This window comes from Camelus dromedarius, chromosome 9, assembly GCF_036321535.1.
Source record: "Camelus dromedarius isolate mCamDro1 chromosome 9, mCamDro1.pat, whole genome shotgun sequence".
NCBI lineage: Eukaryota > Metazoa > Chordata > Mammalia > Artiodactyla > Camelidae > Camelus > Camelus dromedarius.
The window spans coordinates 14,397,527-14,414,438 of NC_087444.1; the positions used below are offsets into that span (position 1 = coordinate 14,397,527).

Here is a 16,912-nt window from a genome sequence, read left to right on the forward strand (position 1 = left end):
AGTGACTAGAGGAGAGTGAGCAAAGGGGAGAAGAGTGGGAGGTGAAGTTAGGGAGGAACTCGGGGACCATAGCACTTAGACTTTGTAGATGATTGCAAGGTCTTTGCAAAATAAAAACAAACATCACCCACCTCCTACCAAAAAATAAATACACAAATGAACAAAACCTTAAGCGTCTTTGTACTTTAAAGCACTTATTTGTACAACTAGGCCTGGTGAGCTCTGCAGAACCACTGAAGAAAATACAGGAGGACTCTTTGCTGGCTATTGCTATGCCCTCTACAAGGAGAAAAGCAGTAAGTGGTTCAAATCCCTTCCTGTAGGCCTGGACCTCCCAACATAGAAGGGTTATTTTATAAACTAAACAACATAGGACACCCCAGATCTTTCTTTCTGCCAGCTGTTGCTATGTTCTTTTTTAGTTCTGTTCACCATAACTTATTTAAAATGGAGCCCCAGAATTTACCTGGACAGGCTTGCTGGCTAGGCAAGCAACATTACTGGGGGCACAGGACCATCACTTTCCCCAAAAGTCTCAACTCCCAACATGTTCAGCTGAAGGACAGCTATGCCAAGACCCACCTTCTGAGAGCACACTTGTCATATAGACCCCACGGAGGGAGGTCACGTTGGTAAAGTCCGTTTCACCGCCCGTGGTGGTGTAGAGGTGTCTGTCCAAGGACTTGGAGTAGACAATGCCTCGATCATCCGAGGTAAATATGGTGCCAAATCCAGTATCTAGAACAGGCAAACAAAGACACTAAGTCTTGGGAGGGAACAGAGACAAAATATTAGTCTAACCATACACATGACTGACTGACTGTACACATTAGCCAACTGCCTCTCTTCACGATGTAGGCGCAGACCTGAGAATCAATCAAGGTTTGATACTCAAGATCTTCGTGGCCATCTTTAATTCTAGTACCTAGTTTAGTACCTGAAATATAGTAGATGCCAAATTTGTTGAATGAATTAATCAAATGTTATAGAAAAGCTCCCCATTACATTTTGGTAGCAAAGGCACTGTATTTAGCTTCATATCTTACACCTCTTTGAATCTTTACATTCTAGAATGATGCTTCTCAAACTCTCTGTGGTGAAGGATCAACTTTAAAATTTCAATTATGTACAAACCAATGCTTCTGTAAAATACGACAAAAATTAATCACTAGAAAAATGAAATACAAAAGAAAGACAAAATATAATCCTCAACTTTTTTTTATTAGACTCAACAGATATAAAATTACTTTGCCAAATGGCTGTAAGAGTTGCTAAATGCTTGCTCGTGCTTTCTCTACTTATTTGGTAATAAAGCATTTGCAGACGAGTTCCAGACTTCTGACCCTTCTTTGAGCAGCACTGCTCTGGAACCCTGTGCCTACCTACAAACCGTGCTGGAGTGGCAAAGCAAGTGGCCTTTTTCACAGAAGCTACATGTCATTTCTAAAAGAGCATGTTCAGTAAGCCACTAATAAATTCCTAGGGTTAAGGGGAAGAATCAACATGTAAGAAGGAAAGCTACTCAAAATAGGGTTTGGAGCTTAAATCTCTACACATTCCAGGGTGCAAGAGTGCCACTGCAAAGCTCTCACCTCCAGGTTCGTCCACGTGCATGAACACCATGTCATCATTAGCTGCCAGAATAGAATAGAACTGTTCCTGCCCCACGGAGGGGAGCTGGGCCATGCTCCACGTGTCCCCTTGATCTGTTGACACATGAATCCTTCTTGTTGTATCCTGGGAAAAAATGCCAATATTTATCTTTTTAATTTTCTACCAACCAAGATGCTATGTGCAGGGACATGAATAAAAACATTATTACTAATAATTGTACATATCATTATGCATTTCCTCACTGGATACAATTGTTACAAATGAAAGGTCCTGGTACCAGGTACCAAAGCTATTTCTAACCTCTTGCAAAGATCCAGGCAATGGAACAATCCATTCTATTGTAAGTACGGCTACCTTGGCTTCCTCTTTGACTTCTTTATTCTGGTGTGGCTCTGTAAGATATCCTCCCAACCTCTGACATTCCAATTCCAATTTCCTTCAATAGAACTAAGGGTTTGTTGGGACCATCATTAGTTTAGTTTTATAGCCGTTTGCATGTGCTTGCTAAGAGAATTCTTAAAATCATGACTCTTAAACAAAAGTTTAGTCCCTTTGAGATAGTTCTGGCATAATCCAAAGAATTAGATAATTAACAGTCTAGAAAATGGAGATGAAACCCAGACTTGGGAGATCATGAAGAGAGGCAAGATGTGACACACATCTCCTCTTTACAGAAGGCCATCAGAACAGCCATAATGAAGGGAACACGCACAGGCTGGGAAGGGGCCAAGGAGAGGCAGACATTAATAGAAGGCAGCCGATGAGGAAGTATTTATTTAGCTGTTAAAAGGAGTCTGCTAAGGCAGCAGTTAACACCTACCGTCTGATATGTACTTTAAGGTCGCTACTAGACACAGTTTAGCCCGGACACAAGAATTAGTCCCAGAGCCGCCTTATGTTAAATACTCTAAAGTTCAGTGACAAGTACATTTAATTTATTTTTCTAACTGACACCTTAGATGTTTACTTTAAGTCTTAGTCTCACTGTTATAGGTGGAAACTAGAGTTCAAAGCACACAGTAGAATTTTAGTTTTGCAGATAGCAGCAGTACAGTGTGTAGGTGACCAGCTCTGGAATCAGACCACCGGGTTTCCACCAAGGTTCCACGTCTGGGTCACCCCGGGCATGTTACACAATTTCTTCAAATAAAAACCGAGATAACAGTCGGAGCTTATAGGGTTATTGGGAGGATTATTACAAAACTGCTCGAGGGAGTGATCTGCAGTTAAAGTGCCTACTACCCGTCTCCAATTTGCTCCGAACCCACTCCAACCAGTCTTTAAACCCAGTGCTCCAAGGAAACTGATTTCATCAGGATCACCAGCAATCTGTACTTTGCCAACTCCAGTGGCTAATTCTCAGAACTCATCTAACTCCACATCTCAGCTGAACTTGACACAGTTGATCACTCCTTCTTTCTTGAAACATGTCTTTCAGTTGGCTTTCGTGACATCACGCTGTCCTATTTTCCCCACCTCCCTGGCTCCTCCCTCTCAGTCTTCCCTGCTGGCTTCTCCATCTCCTTCCCACCTTTCTGTGCTGGGGTGCTTCAGGGCACCAGGTGCTCAGCCCTCCCACCTCTTCTCTACCTACTCATTCTTCCACAAGACATCATCCAATCACATGGCTTTAAATACCATATAATTTGGGGAGATTCATACACCCAAATGCTTATTTGACATCTCCACCTAGATAACTAATAGGTATCTTGCATCCAAAACTGAATTCTTGATTTTCCTCCCACAGACTCGCGTCTCCTGCAGTCTTTGCCATCTCAGTGAACAGCACCACCATTCACCTAGTTGCTCAGGTCAAACACTAAAGTTACCCCTGATTCATCTCATTCTCTTACAATCCATATCTTACCCATCAGCAAATCCTATTGGCCATACATTTAAAAATACATCCACAATTTTTCCACTTCTCCCTTCATCTACTGTTAACGGCCTGGTCCAACTACCGTCTCTCTCACTACTGCTCTTGCTGCTTCCATTCCTGCCCCATCAGGCTACTCCACACACACCTATTCTGTCTAAAGAGAAGGCGAATCATGCCATTCCCCTCCTCGCAACCCAGCTTCTCAGCACGTGAAGGATGAAAGGCAAGGTCTTAAATGTGGCCTATAAAGAGCCTGTGTGATCTGGCCACTGGCTCCCCGTCTCTGGATGGCCCTTCTCTGTGCTCAGCCACGCTGCCCTTCTTACTCGTCTTCAGTACTGCAAGCAGGCTGCAGCCCGAGGGCCTGGGCACTCCCTGCTTCCCCAGCCTCCCGTCCACAAAGCTCTGCCCTCATTTCAGTCAGGTCTCAGAGAGCCCATCTGAACCACCCGATCTGAATTCAACAGGACTGCTCCCACCCCTGCCACTTCCTATGGATTTACTCTGCTTTCAACTTCTTCAGAGCTTTAATCATTACCTGATATTATATCATATTTATTAATTTAGTATCTATCTCCCTACTTGAATGGAAGCTCTGCAAGCAGGACATTTATCTGTTTTGTTAGTTGTCGTATGCCAGGAACCTAGAATAGTACTTGGTATATAGTAGGTACTCACTTAGTGTTACATATTTCCACTATTATTATTGGAAAATGAGCAAGTGGATTGCCTTTTTTCAGACAGCCATGTCTGAGTAAAGCCCAAACACTGGATTTACATATCTCAAAACAGATACCAGAATTCACATGGTGACACAGGCCAAAGTACAGAGTTGCCCAGAAGAGTCAATTGGCCTCTATAAAAAGAATCACTTCCAAGTCTTACACTGATTAAATATTGTAAAAGGGGAAGAAACTCCATCAGTACACATAATAAAAGCTATCTGAGGCATATTTTACAGAAATATCAGAACTGGAAGAGAAGAGGCAAATACCCACCTTATCAGCCATCACAGAGGCAAAAAGGAACCGTCCCCCGAGACCAAATGAGTAGATTTTCACCCCAATGGTCTTAAAGCTTTTCCCCAAGTCTGAAGTTCTCCGTAATTCCAGTGCCCCAAGGTCAGCTTCTTAAACAAGACAAAGTGTTAATTAAAATTTCACTTACTAGTGAGCCTCTAGTTCAAAACAACTGTTTTAGAATTCCTCTTAATTTTACAGCAAAAGGATTTTTAATCCTATGCATGTTAATCAAGTGACAATAAAAATGATACAGCGTTAGACATAGGAAATTCACATTTGGGTTTTATCTTTATACATGTGAGGTTTAATACTGGACAGAAAGACAGTTTACTTAATTCCAATACAGTGTTGCATAAAAACACCAACAACCACAGCATCCTGCTTTACTTTCTTCATGACACAGTTTGAAATTATTCTATTTTAAGTTGTCTTGTTTGAGTTTTGGTTTTCCCGCTGTTCATCCAACAACCTTATTTGAATTTAACCTCCATGAAAGGAGGCCTTGGGTGCCTTGTTCTCTCCATCCTTACGATAGTGTTTAGCAGACCACTGCAGGTGTGCAAACGAATGAATATATGAAATGAATCTGTTGAATGAATAAGTGAAAGATTATGCTTTCTGCTTTGAAACTGTACCACTGACTGGAAAACCAATGGCCAACACAAACACAATCCATGTTCTTGGGCAGAAATCACTATGCATTTCAATTTGTTTCTTGTTTGTAGCCCAATATTTACTTTACGTAAATATATTACTAAAATTAAGTATACTGTCTCTGTGTATAGCTTGCATTTTTAATTGGATCCCGGCACAGTAATGTAACTTTCAAGATTTTAAAAGTCATTAACAGCTAGTTGATAGCGGGGTATATGTATCTTTATAAATGAATTCTTATTCTGTGGTTGGCTTTGTTCCTTTGATAATTATGTAAGTTTAAAAACTAAAGCTCTAAACATTCTTAGAAATAATGAACAGTACATATCTGTAAATTTTAAAAAATGTGCAGTAAATTGTACATATGTATTTACGTGCAATATATTGTATATATGCAGTCAAACTGTGACAATTCTACCTAATAAAACTGAAACCTGAAAAAAAAAATCCCAATAAATCTGGCTTTTTGACCCCCCCCCAAAAAAAATCATTAACAGCTGTCTTAAGCATTAAAATTACAGGATAATGGAAGGAACTTTAATGCTTCTACCTCTTACAACCCAGAATATTCTACCAGGACACTCTTTGCTGGGACTAAAATATACTTACTGCAGGAGCCATTCACGTAGGTGGTAAAGAAGATGGTGTTTCCTGATCCCCTACAATGAGGCAAAGACAGGGAAAAGACACGGTTCAGGACTGCTAATAGACTGTGTCAACCTTAGTCACTTAGCTCCAAGCAGGTCTAATAAGCTTCATCACTGGGTGCCAGCATCCCTGGTACCAGCTCAAACAGCCTTCTTGGATGCTGCACACCTGATTCTTCCACAGCCTTACATCGAGGTTCCCCACAGCCTGGCCCGGGCATTTCCCACAGTCCCCTCCTTTTTTATGTGAGCTCTTCCAGCCAGTCAAACTAGTCTACTTACACTCTCCAAACCTGGATCTGGTCACAGTGTTTCCTTCTTAAAACGCTTTTCTCTCATGTAACTAAATTTTATGCTCACAATCTTCAGGCTCCAGATTAAAATCTAGCTCTTCCATGAAGCTTTCCCTATCACTCTAAATGGGAGTCTCCTTTGCTGCAAACTTCTAGAGCACTGGTTCTCAATTGGGGCGGTTTTGGTCCCCAAGGGACGTGTCTGGTTGCCACAACTGAGGGAGTTAAACGTCACGCTATGCACAGGACGGCCTCACAACAAGGGACCGTCCAGTATGAGCGCCGCTAGTGCTGAGGCTGAGAAACCCTTCTCCGGAGCCCTGTGCTGCTCTGTGTCAGCCACTTGGCGCTCCTCTGTCTCCTGTTTGGCTATTTTAATTGCAGTGTGTGCCTTATCTCTCCTGCTACACTACGGAGTTCTTCAGGGCAGGTACTAAGTTTAATACTTTATTGTTTTCCCTTAGAACCTAAGGAACCTACTGTTTTCCCTTAGAACTTTGCATGCAGTAAATAATTTAGATCTTTCATCTCAAATAGACAACTAGGTCAGAGGCTGAATTATTTAAATTCTAACTTGGAAAGGGAGTCTGTAGGGAACTGGATTCAGATCCCGATAATACTTAATGATTACCACCAGCAAAAGGTGCTGGGTCTCAGAGAGAACAAACTAGTGGTTACTTCCAGTGGGGACAGGAAAGGGTGGAGGAGCAAGATAGGGTTAGGAGAGTAAGGCACAAACTACTATGTATAAAATAAATAAGCTACAATGATATATTGTACATTAGAGAGAACACAGGCAATATTTTATAATAAGCACAAATGGAGTATAATCTATAAAATTTTTGAATCACTATGTTGTACACCTGAAACTAATATAGTATTGTAATTCAACCATACTTCAATAAAAAAATGGGTGCTGGGTCTTGAGTATGTTCTTTCAGAACTTTAGGTTGTAAATTTCTACAAACCAAAGATCTAAAAAGTGAGTAAACAGTTACCAGAAGCCCAGCTGTCTTGTATCTAACTATTCAAAGAAGTAAGTTACAAAAGTAAAAAATCTTGTATAGGATACAAAATATGATTTGAAAATAACTTTTTAGTTTTAAAGATGAGTTTTGTTTGTTTCTTTTAGCTTTACTGAGGTATAATTGACAAAATTATAAGATATTAAAAGTGCACATTGTGGTGATTTGATATATATACGTAAAGATAAGTTTCAATGATCAAATTTATTATAGTCTTACTTAAACATATCCTACATATTTTAGGTGCATCAGGAATTAAATAACTGGTTAACTTAGTGACTTTAAAAATTCCTTCCTGATAGGCCATCTAGGATACAAATACAATTAACTAAAATACAAAAACAAAAGCAGATGCAGCATGCGTATCCTAGTGGTGCTGTGAAAACCTCATTTAACCAGCATTTTCTAAAAAAGAACACTTTACTTAAGCACCATTTTTTAATATTTCAGTTAATTTTAGTAGACCTTTTTGGCAATGTCTATATTACACATTTTGCTATCTCCCCAAGTAGAGGACATTAAATATTAAACTCCTCCTTGGGATTACGGTCCATCCTCGTGAACAACAACCATGTGAAAGTGAAACACAGGGTTCCCACTAGAAGTTACAGAGGCACGTGAGCCCTCCTGAAACCGCACTGGACACTCTGGTCCTGCTGCGCTCTGCCCCTGCCTGCTCTTAGACTTCTTCTGCCTCCCCGCGGCTCCCAGGCAGCAGACTCTCAGTGTGGCCCGTGCTTGTTGTTCGCACTCACATGCTCCACCTCTAGCAGCAACCTGCTATCCTCTGGGAAACCAGATAGACAAATTTGCTGAAATTAGTCAAAGAGAAAGAAGATGGAGGCTCTAAACAAGGGTCTGAGCCTAGTCAGAATTTTGGAGGTATAAAGGCCCTTAATTCAATCTGTGCTCAACCATCCCTCAAATAACCATCCCCCAAACAAACCTCCTTTCACAGAAGGGAAAAACCAAAGCCCAGAGAGGTTGAGCCACTGACTAGCAGTGGACCCAGGCTAGAACAAAGGGGACCTGACTCCCAGGTAAGAGCCTCCTGCACGCTATCATCTTTAAGCAGGCACAGGGGTGGCGGGGAGTGAATGAGCTTTGGGGCACAGACGTGTGACTCTGGCAGCCTGGAAGCTCTGTGAGCTTTTTCGTGATTCCTCACAACATTCCACGTAACTGAAATGGCTCTCCAGATGAGTACATAAGTCCCCAGATCAAAGCTGTATTTTATCGCAATTGATGTCATCATTTACATAGAATAAACCTTCTGTAGCCAGCAGCTACTCAGTAATGCGCCTTATTTTATACTTTATATACTAACACTTGGCGAGACTAAGTCTTCTTTCCCAGCGGAATTAGAAGCTCCTCCAGGTCAAGGTCTGTGTCATACCCCTCTCTCGTATCCCTTACCACATCCTGAAGAGTACTTGGCACATAGTAAGTGCTCAATATTTATTCATGTGACTTTTGGCAGCACCGTCAGGAAAGGTTTAGGGCTCTGCACAGATGGAATCTTCTGTTACTCACCATTTGGCCAAACATACTGCTTTGTGGATTTCTTCCCATTTTCCCCCAAAATTCTTGGACACCCACAGGCCATTCTGAAAGATTATAAATGACTTATCAAAATTCCAGCTTTATCCTGTGCAGCTGCTTGTATGACCTTTAATAATTCGTATCCAATCATTCAGGACAGTAAAAACACACACTGAAGTTCCATCCAAGCCTGAGCTCCACAGACACACACACGGTTTACAGGGGCCCCTTCAGGGTCTTGGAAATTCAGAATGACAAGTGCTTATGAAGTGCCTACTATGTGCCAGGCACTGTACCAGACGTTGCATTGGGGATACAAAGATGAATAAGACACACTCCCTGCTCTTAAGGAGCTAACAGTTTAACAAGGGGTACAGATTAGAAGCTTTGATACATGTGGTAAGTATTATGGCAACGCAGTCTCTGGGGTAAGAGTAAGGAAAGGAGGGACATTGCATCAGAGATGTGAAGAAGACAGCTGAACTGAGTCAAATGACGAGCAGTGTAGCCAAAAGAAGGCAAATGGGGAGATGAGATGTCCCTGCACAAAGACAGACTGGTATCAGCAGAGGCAGAGACGTAGTGAAACATTGCAGTATGTGCAGGGAGCTTTGCCTTCAGACACAGATGGAGCACAAATTCCAAGGAGAGGAGAGGAGGAGCCAAACTGGGGACAGAGGTGGGGCCCGCTCATGGAGAGCCCTCCTTCTATGCTGTGCTGAGGAACCTGGTCTTTATTTTATATGAGGTCCTTAAAGGAGGAGGGTGCACTAAGTAGCTGAATGACAGGCAGCTTTAGTTTTCTAAGAGGAATACTTGGATGACAATGGCAAAGATGGATTTCAGAGGGTCCAAACTAGGAGCAGGAAAAACAGTGACTAACTGCTACATTAGCTCACTAAGAGTTAGTGAGGCCTGAAACCATAGCTGTGAGGAGCAGGCTCAGGAAGAATTTAGAAGCTAGATTCAGTAGAACTAGATGACTTCCTGTAGGGCAGGATGGAGAGAGAGAGAGACGGAGAGAGAGAGAGTGTGTGTGAGCGTGTGTGTGTGTGTGTGTGTGTGTGTGTGTAAGATGAACACTCCAGGATTCTGGCTGAGTAGTAAGAAGCACTACAGAATCTTTAGTCAGTATAAGGATGATGGGAAGAACAGCATGCCTGAGAGAAGGGCAGGGAGGAAGTCAGTTTTAGACTGAGTTTGAGGGACCTGTGGGACATCTAGCTAGAGATACATAGGAAGCAACAAGATAGGAATCTGCAGCCCTAGGAAGCCAGGAGATTTGAGATTTGAGAATCTTATACATTGTAGTGGTACTAAAATGGTAAAAGGGGAAGAGATTACTCAGAGTAAAATCAGTCAGAGCAATTTAAGGGTAGCTTGAAAGGAGTTTAAGAAAGAGACTAAGAAGCAATAGTTAGAGGATAGGAGAGAACCAAAGGAAATAATGTCCCAGAAGCCAAGCAAGTGGAGTTCCCCAAAGGAGGGACTGGTCAATACTTTCAAACATAGCAGAGACTTTATAAGATAAAGACTGATAATTTTAGTTACATTAGCCACATGAGCCTAGTGGGCTCAGGTTCAGTGGTACAGCTGAAATTAAACTGGTGCTGATCTAGGCAGAATTTATCTTCAGTGCTCCCCAACTCTCACCTACCATCTTCCTCCCCGGTAATGTCACCTCCTAGCATTCCTAATTTACCCAGTTTCACTTAGAAACACGAAAGGGTCTGATACCACTTATTTGCACTTTAGTACAAATTGGTCCATCTTCTCCAAGATGATTATCTGTACTTCAAACTTACCCTTAATTGGAAGAAATTTCAGATGTGAAATAGATTGTGCCTGCCTCTTCCTGAGGATAGCCTGTTTTAATAAGCTTAAGATACCTGGTAATGGCGAAGGGGTGGTCAAAGGCAGATGGATGGTTCTGTCCATTCCTATGGGGGTCTCTTTGTTCTCTTGAAGGGCCTTCAGCTCAAGCTGCTACAGGCCAGTTTCCAGGAATTGTTGATTTAAGATCTGACGCCTACCCAGCAGGCTAGTTTCCTTCCTCTAGCCTCCTGCAGATAAGCTTAACTCTGACCTTCGCTGAGCCCTCCAGCCTTTCCTCAATCCAAAGATCTGCCCGCAGAAGGCCCAGAACTCACACCTCTCTTCCAAGTGTCCTTCACCCTCCCTATGTCATCCGTTTGCTCAGCCCAACTTGTCTATATTTGATGATCCTACTTCCATCCCCAGAATGGTCATTACAACAATGGCTCTCAAATTTTAGCATGCAGATTCTGCTGGGGAGCTTGTTAAAAACATTAGCCATCTTGCAACCAAGCCACTGACGTACTCTATCTGGATCAGGGCCAAGGAATGTGCATCTTAAACCAGCCTCCCAGGGGTTTCTATCTGATGTTGCTGGTCAGTAGACCACACTCTGAGAAATAAGATGAGAGAGAGCCATAGAAACATAAAGTATGAGTATCACAGTCTAGCAACTCAGCCACCCTGGGCCTTTAACATCCATGATAAAGGAGACTGGTCCTTCAGGAAAGGAAAAAGCTGAGCTGCTCCTCAGGGAACTTTCAGAAGAGAAGTGGGAGGGGCAGAGAGGGACACTGGTTTCTGGGGAGAATATAGGAGTGTGGTAGGGGGTGCAGGGCTTCAAGACCCTAGATATTTAATACATGAGTGTCAAAGACAAATCAACAGGTTTTACATACTAAGGACCTAAAAACAAAAAAATTATAAAGATGTGGTTTGGCCACAGGAAAGGAACACTGACAACATCAGGGGTCTGACAATTTATGCTTGTCCCTTGCAGCACAAGGATGATTACAGTAAACTGTTTTCTAGTTCATTACTCTAACAGCGCATATCTATTCACTTAAAAAAAAACTGTAATGACAACTAGACATCATACTTATCTGGAACAGAAAGCACATGAAAATCGTGCCCTTTACCAAATAGGGGGGAAAATGCAAAAAAAACAAAAGAAAAAACAAAAAACATTACTTCATACCATAAGAAATCACCAGAAAACAGTCCAACATAAAGGCATTACCTACAGGGTCCTCTTAGGACAATACAGTTTGAGACTATAAAAATGCAAAAGGCAAGACAAGTTCCTCAACTGGACTTACTTCGGTGCTGAGGGCTAAAAGGTAATCAGAATTCTGAGGGCTGTACATCATCTGAGTCAGAGGATGAAAAGGGAGATTGGTCTGAATAAAGTTCTTTGCAAAATCTGATGATCTGAAGATTCTGCCTCCATGACTTCCTCCAGACACCTCTGCTGTTAAAATCACCTGGTTCGGAAGAAGAAAGTTCAAAATCAGGGTATAATACTATAAAAGCACACAAAGTTCTCACACCATTTGCACCAGACATTTTTCAAGAAAATTTTAGTTTCAAAAGTAAGAAGAGTTATAAAAACAGATTAGTTGGTACACTCTACTCCTCAAGTATTAGTCTTAATCAAAATACATTATCCTGAATTGAGCTAGTGCCTCATATCTATAAACTTAAGCCTGGTCAATTTGAGATAAAGCCAGCTTCCCAAAAGACTGAAATGTTGTCTTAAGATGTATACCCTGTAATGCTAAACCACCACCATATAATTATGAAGAGCTCTGGTACCTCTTGGACAGGGACTGAGAAAAGAACCTGTGTGCTAAATTCCATTCTTCTGTATCAGTATTAAATTACGTTTAATTTTAAAATATAGTAATAGTAAACTAAATACACTGCCGTGTATCACTGGACCATTCCAATATCAACATCTGACAGCCCTGCATATGGTAGCAAGCCTGGCTTTGTGTATGTATGAATGAGTCTCACCTTCCCAGAGTTCTCAGGACCAATTGCCATGCCAAATTCAGTTCGAATGAAGGTGTTATTGATGAGATTTGTAATATCCTTAAAGTTCTTTCCATAGTCCTCACTGAGAGGAAGGGAAAACAAACAAACAAAAGACAAATTTAGAACACAGCAGTCATGGACACTGTTGGGTTCCTACCAGCTTCCATCACTCTCTCACCAGCTTTACTGAGGCACTCACCCTCCACAAAAGGTCACAGCTTCAGGGGAGCTGATTCCACACCCCTAGCCCCAGTGATGGGCCTGATCAGTAGAAGGAAATTCCAACCCTTATGGGTGACGGCATCAGGGATGGAGAAGTGACCCAGGCTGAGCCAGTAAGACAAAAGGGGGAAACTGGGGTCTATTAGGAAACACATTTAAGACAGCCACCTGAAGAAATGGTCGGTCTTCCTTTAGACCAGTGGGTCTTAAGCAGGGTATTTTTGCCCCATTCCCCCAACCCACCAAGCAAACATTTGGTAATGTCTGGAGACATTTTTGATTATCACAGCTCAGGGTGCTACTGGCATCTAGTAGGTAGAGGCCAAGGGTGCTGCTAAACACCCAACAATGCACCTGACAGTCCCCAACAACAAAGAATCATCTGGCCTGAAATGTCAACAGTGCCAAGGTTGAAAAAACCTCATGTTGCAGTATGTGAATACAGAACAAAAAAATGCTACAGGCATCTGACACAATGACAGCACAACGTGAAGATGAAGCCAACATAAACGCAGGGAACTGCCGAGGCAGTTCTGGGATTCCAGGGAAGCAGAGCCTATGACACTGGATTGAATCAACCCTGAAACCCATCCTTCTTCTGTAGTTAGTTATGAACCATTAATTCCCTTATTATTTAAGCTAGTTTGAATGGGGATCTCCGCTAAATGTAGCCAAAGGCCTCCTAACTAATCTATCAACGCACAGTACTCATGATAAAGCCGTAAGTTACATAGCAGGATCCTGAAGTCCCCCCACCACCCCAGAAGTTACCATCCCCAGGAGTCTCTTAATGCACGAAGTACACAACAAGGGAAAATAAACTTAATCTCATCTCTTGGGTTGTTAAAGCTTTTCCCAAATGTTCACTCCAACAATATTTTTGAGAGGTATTAAATTCTGTGTTTAGATTTCAAAAAATAAAAGCAAAAAACGTCAGTAGCTGTCTACTAATTCTGACAAGTTTAATACTGTGCACAGCTCTATAAGAACAAGACATATAACACTAAATCTTAATATTCATTAAATTTCAATGTTCCATGAGTGATGACCACTGTGTATTTAAAGTTAATTGCCCACTGATGAATGCAATGTGCAGTGGTCTTCACTGGTAGAATATATGACTTAAAAGATGGTACAATTTTGGTAGCAGCCTCAACAATCAGAGAACCACAGGACACGAGAGATGCAAAGGACTGAAGAGAACATCTTGTCTAACTCCCTCATTTCACAGATGAGGAGGTTCAAGGGGAAGCACTTCATCAAAAGTCAACCAGTTAATTAAGGGAAAAATTGAAACTACAGTCCAATTCTCTTAACTCTCAGCCTCAAACTTGAGACAACTTTTAATTATTTGTGAGGAGTTTTTCCCTGGCAACCCGTGATCTTTCCCTTTCTTGCCAGGGCTTGTGGCCTAGCAGTACAGATCAGCTAGAGGAAGTTGGAGAGACAGAAGAGAAGTATCTTTGAGTGTCTGGATAAGTCCTTGACAGTACGCTAAAGCAAACTACATGTGACTTTAAGTTGTCTTCCCATCTCGTAGAACACACACACACACACACACACACACACACTCACACACACAGAGAAAACCCCTAGACTAATAAAAGGAGGATTAGGTGCCACCCAACAGATTCCTGCATCACTCTTTCTCGGGCTTTGGAGTACGAGAAGAGTTCTGATCTTCTTGACAGCAGGCCAAGAGATACGCGTAAACAAGTCCTCGCTCTACAGTGTACATGTCATCCACAGCTCAGTCAACTGCCTAAAGGGTTTTGCAGGGGCTTGATTATCAACAGCTTACAAATCTCCCCTCCTCTGACATCCCAGGGAACCGCCACAAACCTGTTGGCAAGTCTGCTTCCTTTTAAAGAACTTGGCACAACAAATACATGCCTGCCCTTCAGAAAAAGAAAGCAACAGGAGCAAAACAAAAAATTGTCTGCTACAACGCTCTGGTGCTCTAGCGAGTGAAATAAGTGGAGCACAGTGGACTAGTACCAACCTGCTAGGATATAAGCAAGCTTCTGTCGAGGCCACGTGGGGCCCAGGGATATATTTTAACAGAACACCTAATTTTAAAGTAGCTTTTTCTGTCAGCATACATCACACATCATGAAGAGGAAATCAACGGAACACCTTAAAAATAAATCACTTTTCAAATTCCATATGATAATTACTATTAATTTGAACAGCAGTCAAATGGTAAGTTAACAAAACCCTGTGAAACCATCTGCTTTAGAAATAAGTCTCTTTAATAACAATTCAATTTATCAACCCTAATATCTGCTCTTTCTGGTTACCAAAAATAAATGATCACTTTTGCATATACCTGTGGTATAAACATGGATAAGAATATGTATGTTTATAATAAAAAATAGTGCTAGGATATAAATATTTTTGGAATAGAGCCTAATATTCCCAAAGAACAAGAAAAATCTAGACATTATTTAAATAAACAGAAAAAAAGAGAAGTAACCATCACATGGATTTCTGGTAAGATATAGCATCAAAATTCCTAGTAAGATGGACTCAGAAGGGTGTTTTTCCAGGAGACTCACATGTTGACTAATGCTCAACCCAAATGTCCATAGCCAGGAATTACATCCTTGTTTTTGAGCACTTTTCATTTACAATATAGAGGAACTTGTGACACCAGGCATTTGACCTGCAGACATTCAATAAAAAGTAACAGTAAAAGAGTCCTACAATAGCTCAGAGAACCTTCCATTTTGCTTTCCTTAACAATCAAACAAGCACTGATATCCTTGTTTGTTGGCTTTCAGCATAACCATTTCTCTATTCCTTTAGTTCATTATTGCTGTGATTAAATCACTAAAAATTGCAACATAAAATGACAAGAATATCAAAAAACTCTTAAAAAAATTATAGTTTTGTAATTTTCACCAATTGGAAAAGATTACACAGTCGATCCTCCTTATTCACAGATCCTGTATTTGCGAATCTGCCTACTCACTAAGACTTGTAACCCCCAAATCAATGCTTGGAGCACTTTCATAGTCATTTGCAGATATGCACAGGGCAGCAAAAAAATCTGAGTCCCCCCGGGGAACAAGTTCCCCACTGAGGTCCAACAAGGGGACGCTGCCTTCTTGTTTCAGCTCTTACATGACACCTGAGCATCTTCCTCACGGTCTACTTAGTACAATGCATTTTGCACTTTTGTGCCTTTCGTTGGCGCTTTACTGTTTAAAATTACCCCAAGAATAGTGTTGAAATGCTGTTTAGTGTTTCTGGAGAAAATACGTAAGTTGGATAAGCTTCTTTCTGGCATGAGTTAGTTTTGAGCTCAGTGTTAATGAGTCAACAATATATATAAGGTATCTTTAAGCAGAAATACACATACAACAGGGTATGTACTGATCAACTGATAAAAATGACCATTGTGACCAGAGGTTTGCAGGAACCTAATTCTGTACGTCCCTTAGGAGCAATGGTTCAGTGTTCCCTAATTCAGTATTCCTGGAGACTCTGTAGAACATAACTACTATGAATAATGAGAATTGACTGTATTGAGATTTCCAGTTAAATGATCAACAGGGAGAATGTAGCTTATTAAAATGTGCCAAAGGAATCACAGACCTGAAATCACTGCCAGGTAAAATTGGCAGAACTTGAATTCAAATTCAACTGAACTCTCATTACTTTGGTCTCTTTTCTTACCCCAACTGTCTGTTGCTACCTCATGTGTTTTTATTTTAATTATTTCATTGTGTTTTATCCTTATTGGAAAAGGCTGTTCTGTAGAAATTTTGAAAATATAAATGGGAAAATAAAGAAACAAAATATTGTAAATAAAATCACAAAACTTTTTTATCAGATGGAATATGATCATGATATGGGGTCCGTCCTTTGCTCGGATTGACAACTCTAAGAATATGTATTTTCATGGAAATATTTCTTAAGTGACAAAAACCACTTAGTTTCATGAGTTTTATATGCCCTAAGTTTGTAAAAGTGAAGTTGTAGTAAAATGTCATCATCATATATTTCAAGAGACTTTTCTTTAAGAAATAAAAGGCAGGAAAATATATTTTGTAAATGGAATTTATGTTAACCTTGTAACTAAAATATGTAGTCATTGTTAATAATCTACTGCAGTAAAAAATAAATCAAGTATATCATTAAAAAGGCTGTCATGTGA

General features: G+C 40.9%; 1 protein-coding gene across 6 annotated transcripts in view; it reads right to left on the reverse strand.

Moving 5' to 3' along the window:
- SORT1 (sortilin 1) overlaps positions 1-16,912 on the reverse strand; it is a 60,232-nt gene that overhangs the window by 17,930 nt on the left and 25,390 nt on the right. For 4 of the 6 annotated variants that reach the window (XM_064488792.1, XM_031457736.2, XM_064488796.1 and 1 more), the window contains exons 4-10: positions 12,508-12,610; positions 11,811-11,975; positions 8,668-8,741; positions 5,779-5,828; positions 4,492-4,622; positions 1,593-1,737; positions 583-738 (exon numbers count right to left, since the gene is read on the reverse strand). In XM_064488792.1, coding sequence (XP_064344862.1) covers positions 583-738; positions 1,593-1,737; positions 4,492-4,622; positions 5,779-5,828; positions 8,668-8,741; positions 11,811-11,975; positions 12,508-12,610 — 824 coding nt within the window. The remainder of the gene's footprint in view (positions 1-582; positions 739-1,592; positions 1,738-4,491; positions 4,623-5,778; positions 5,829-8,667; positions 8,742-11,810; positions 11,976-12,507; positions 12,611-16,912) is intronic. The other 2 variants (XM_064488793.1, XM_064488794.1) reach the window with 1 other exon arrangement.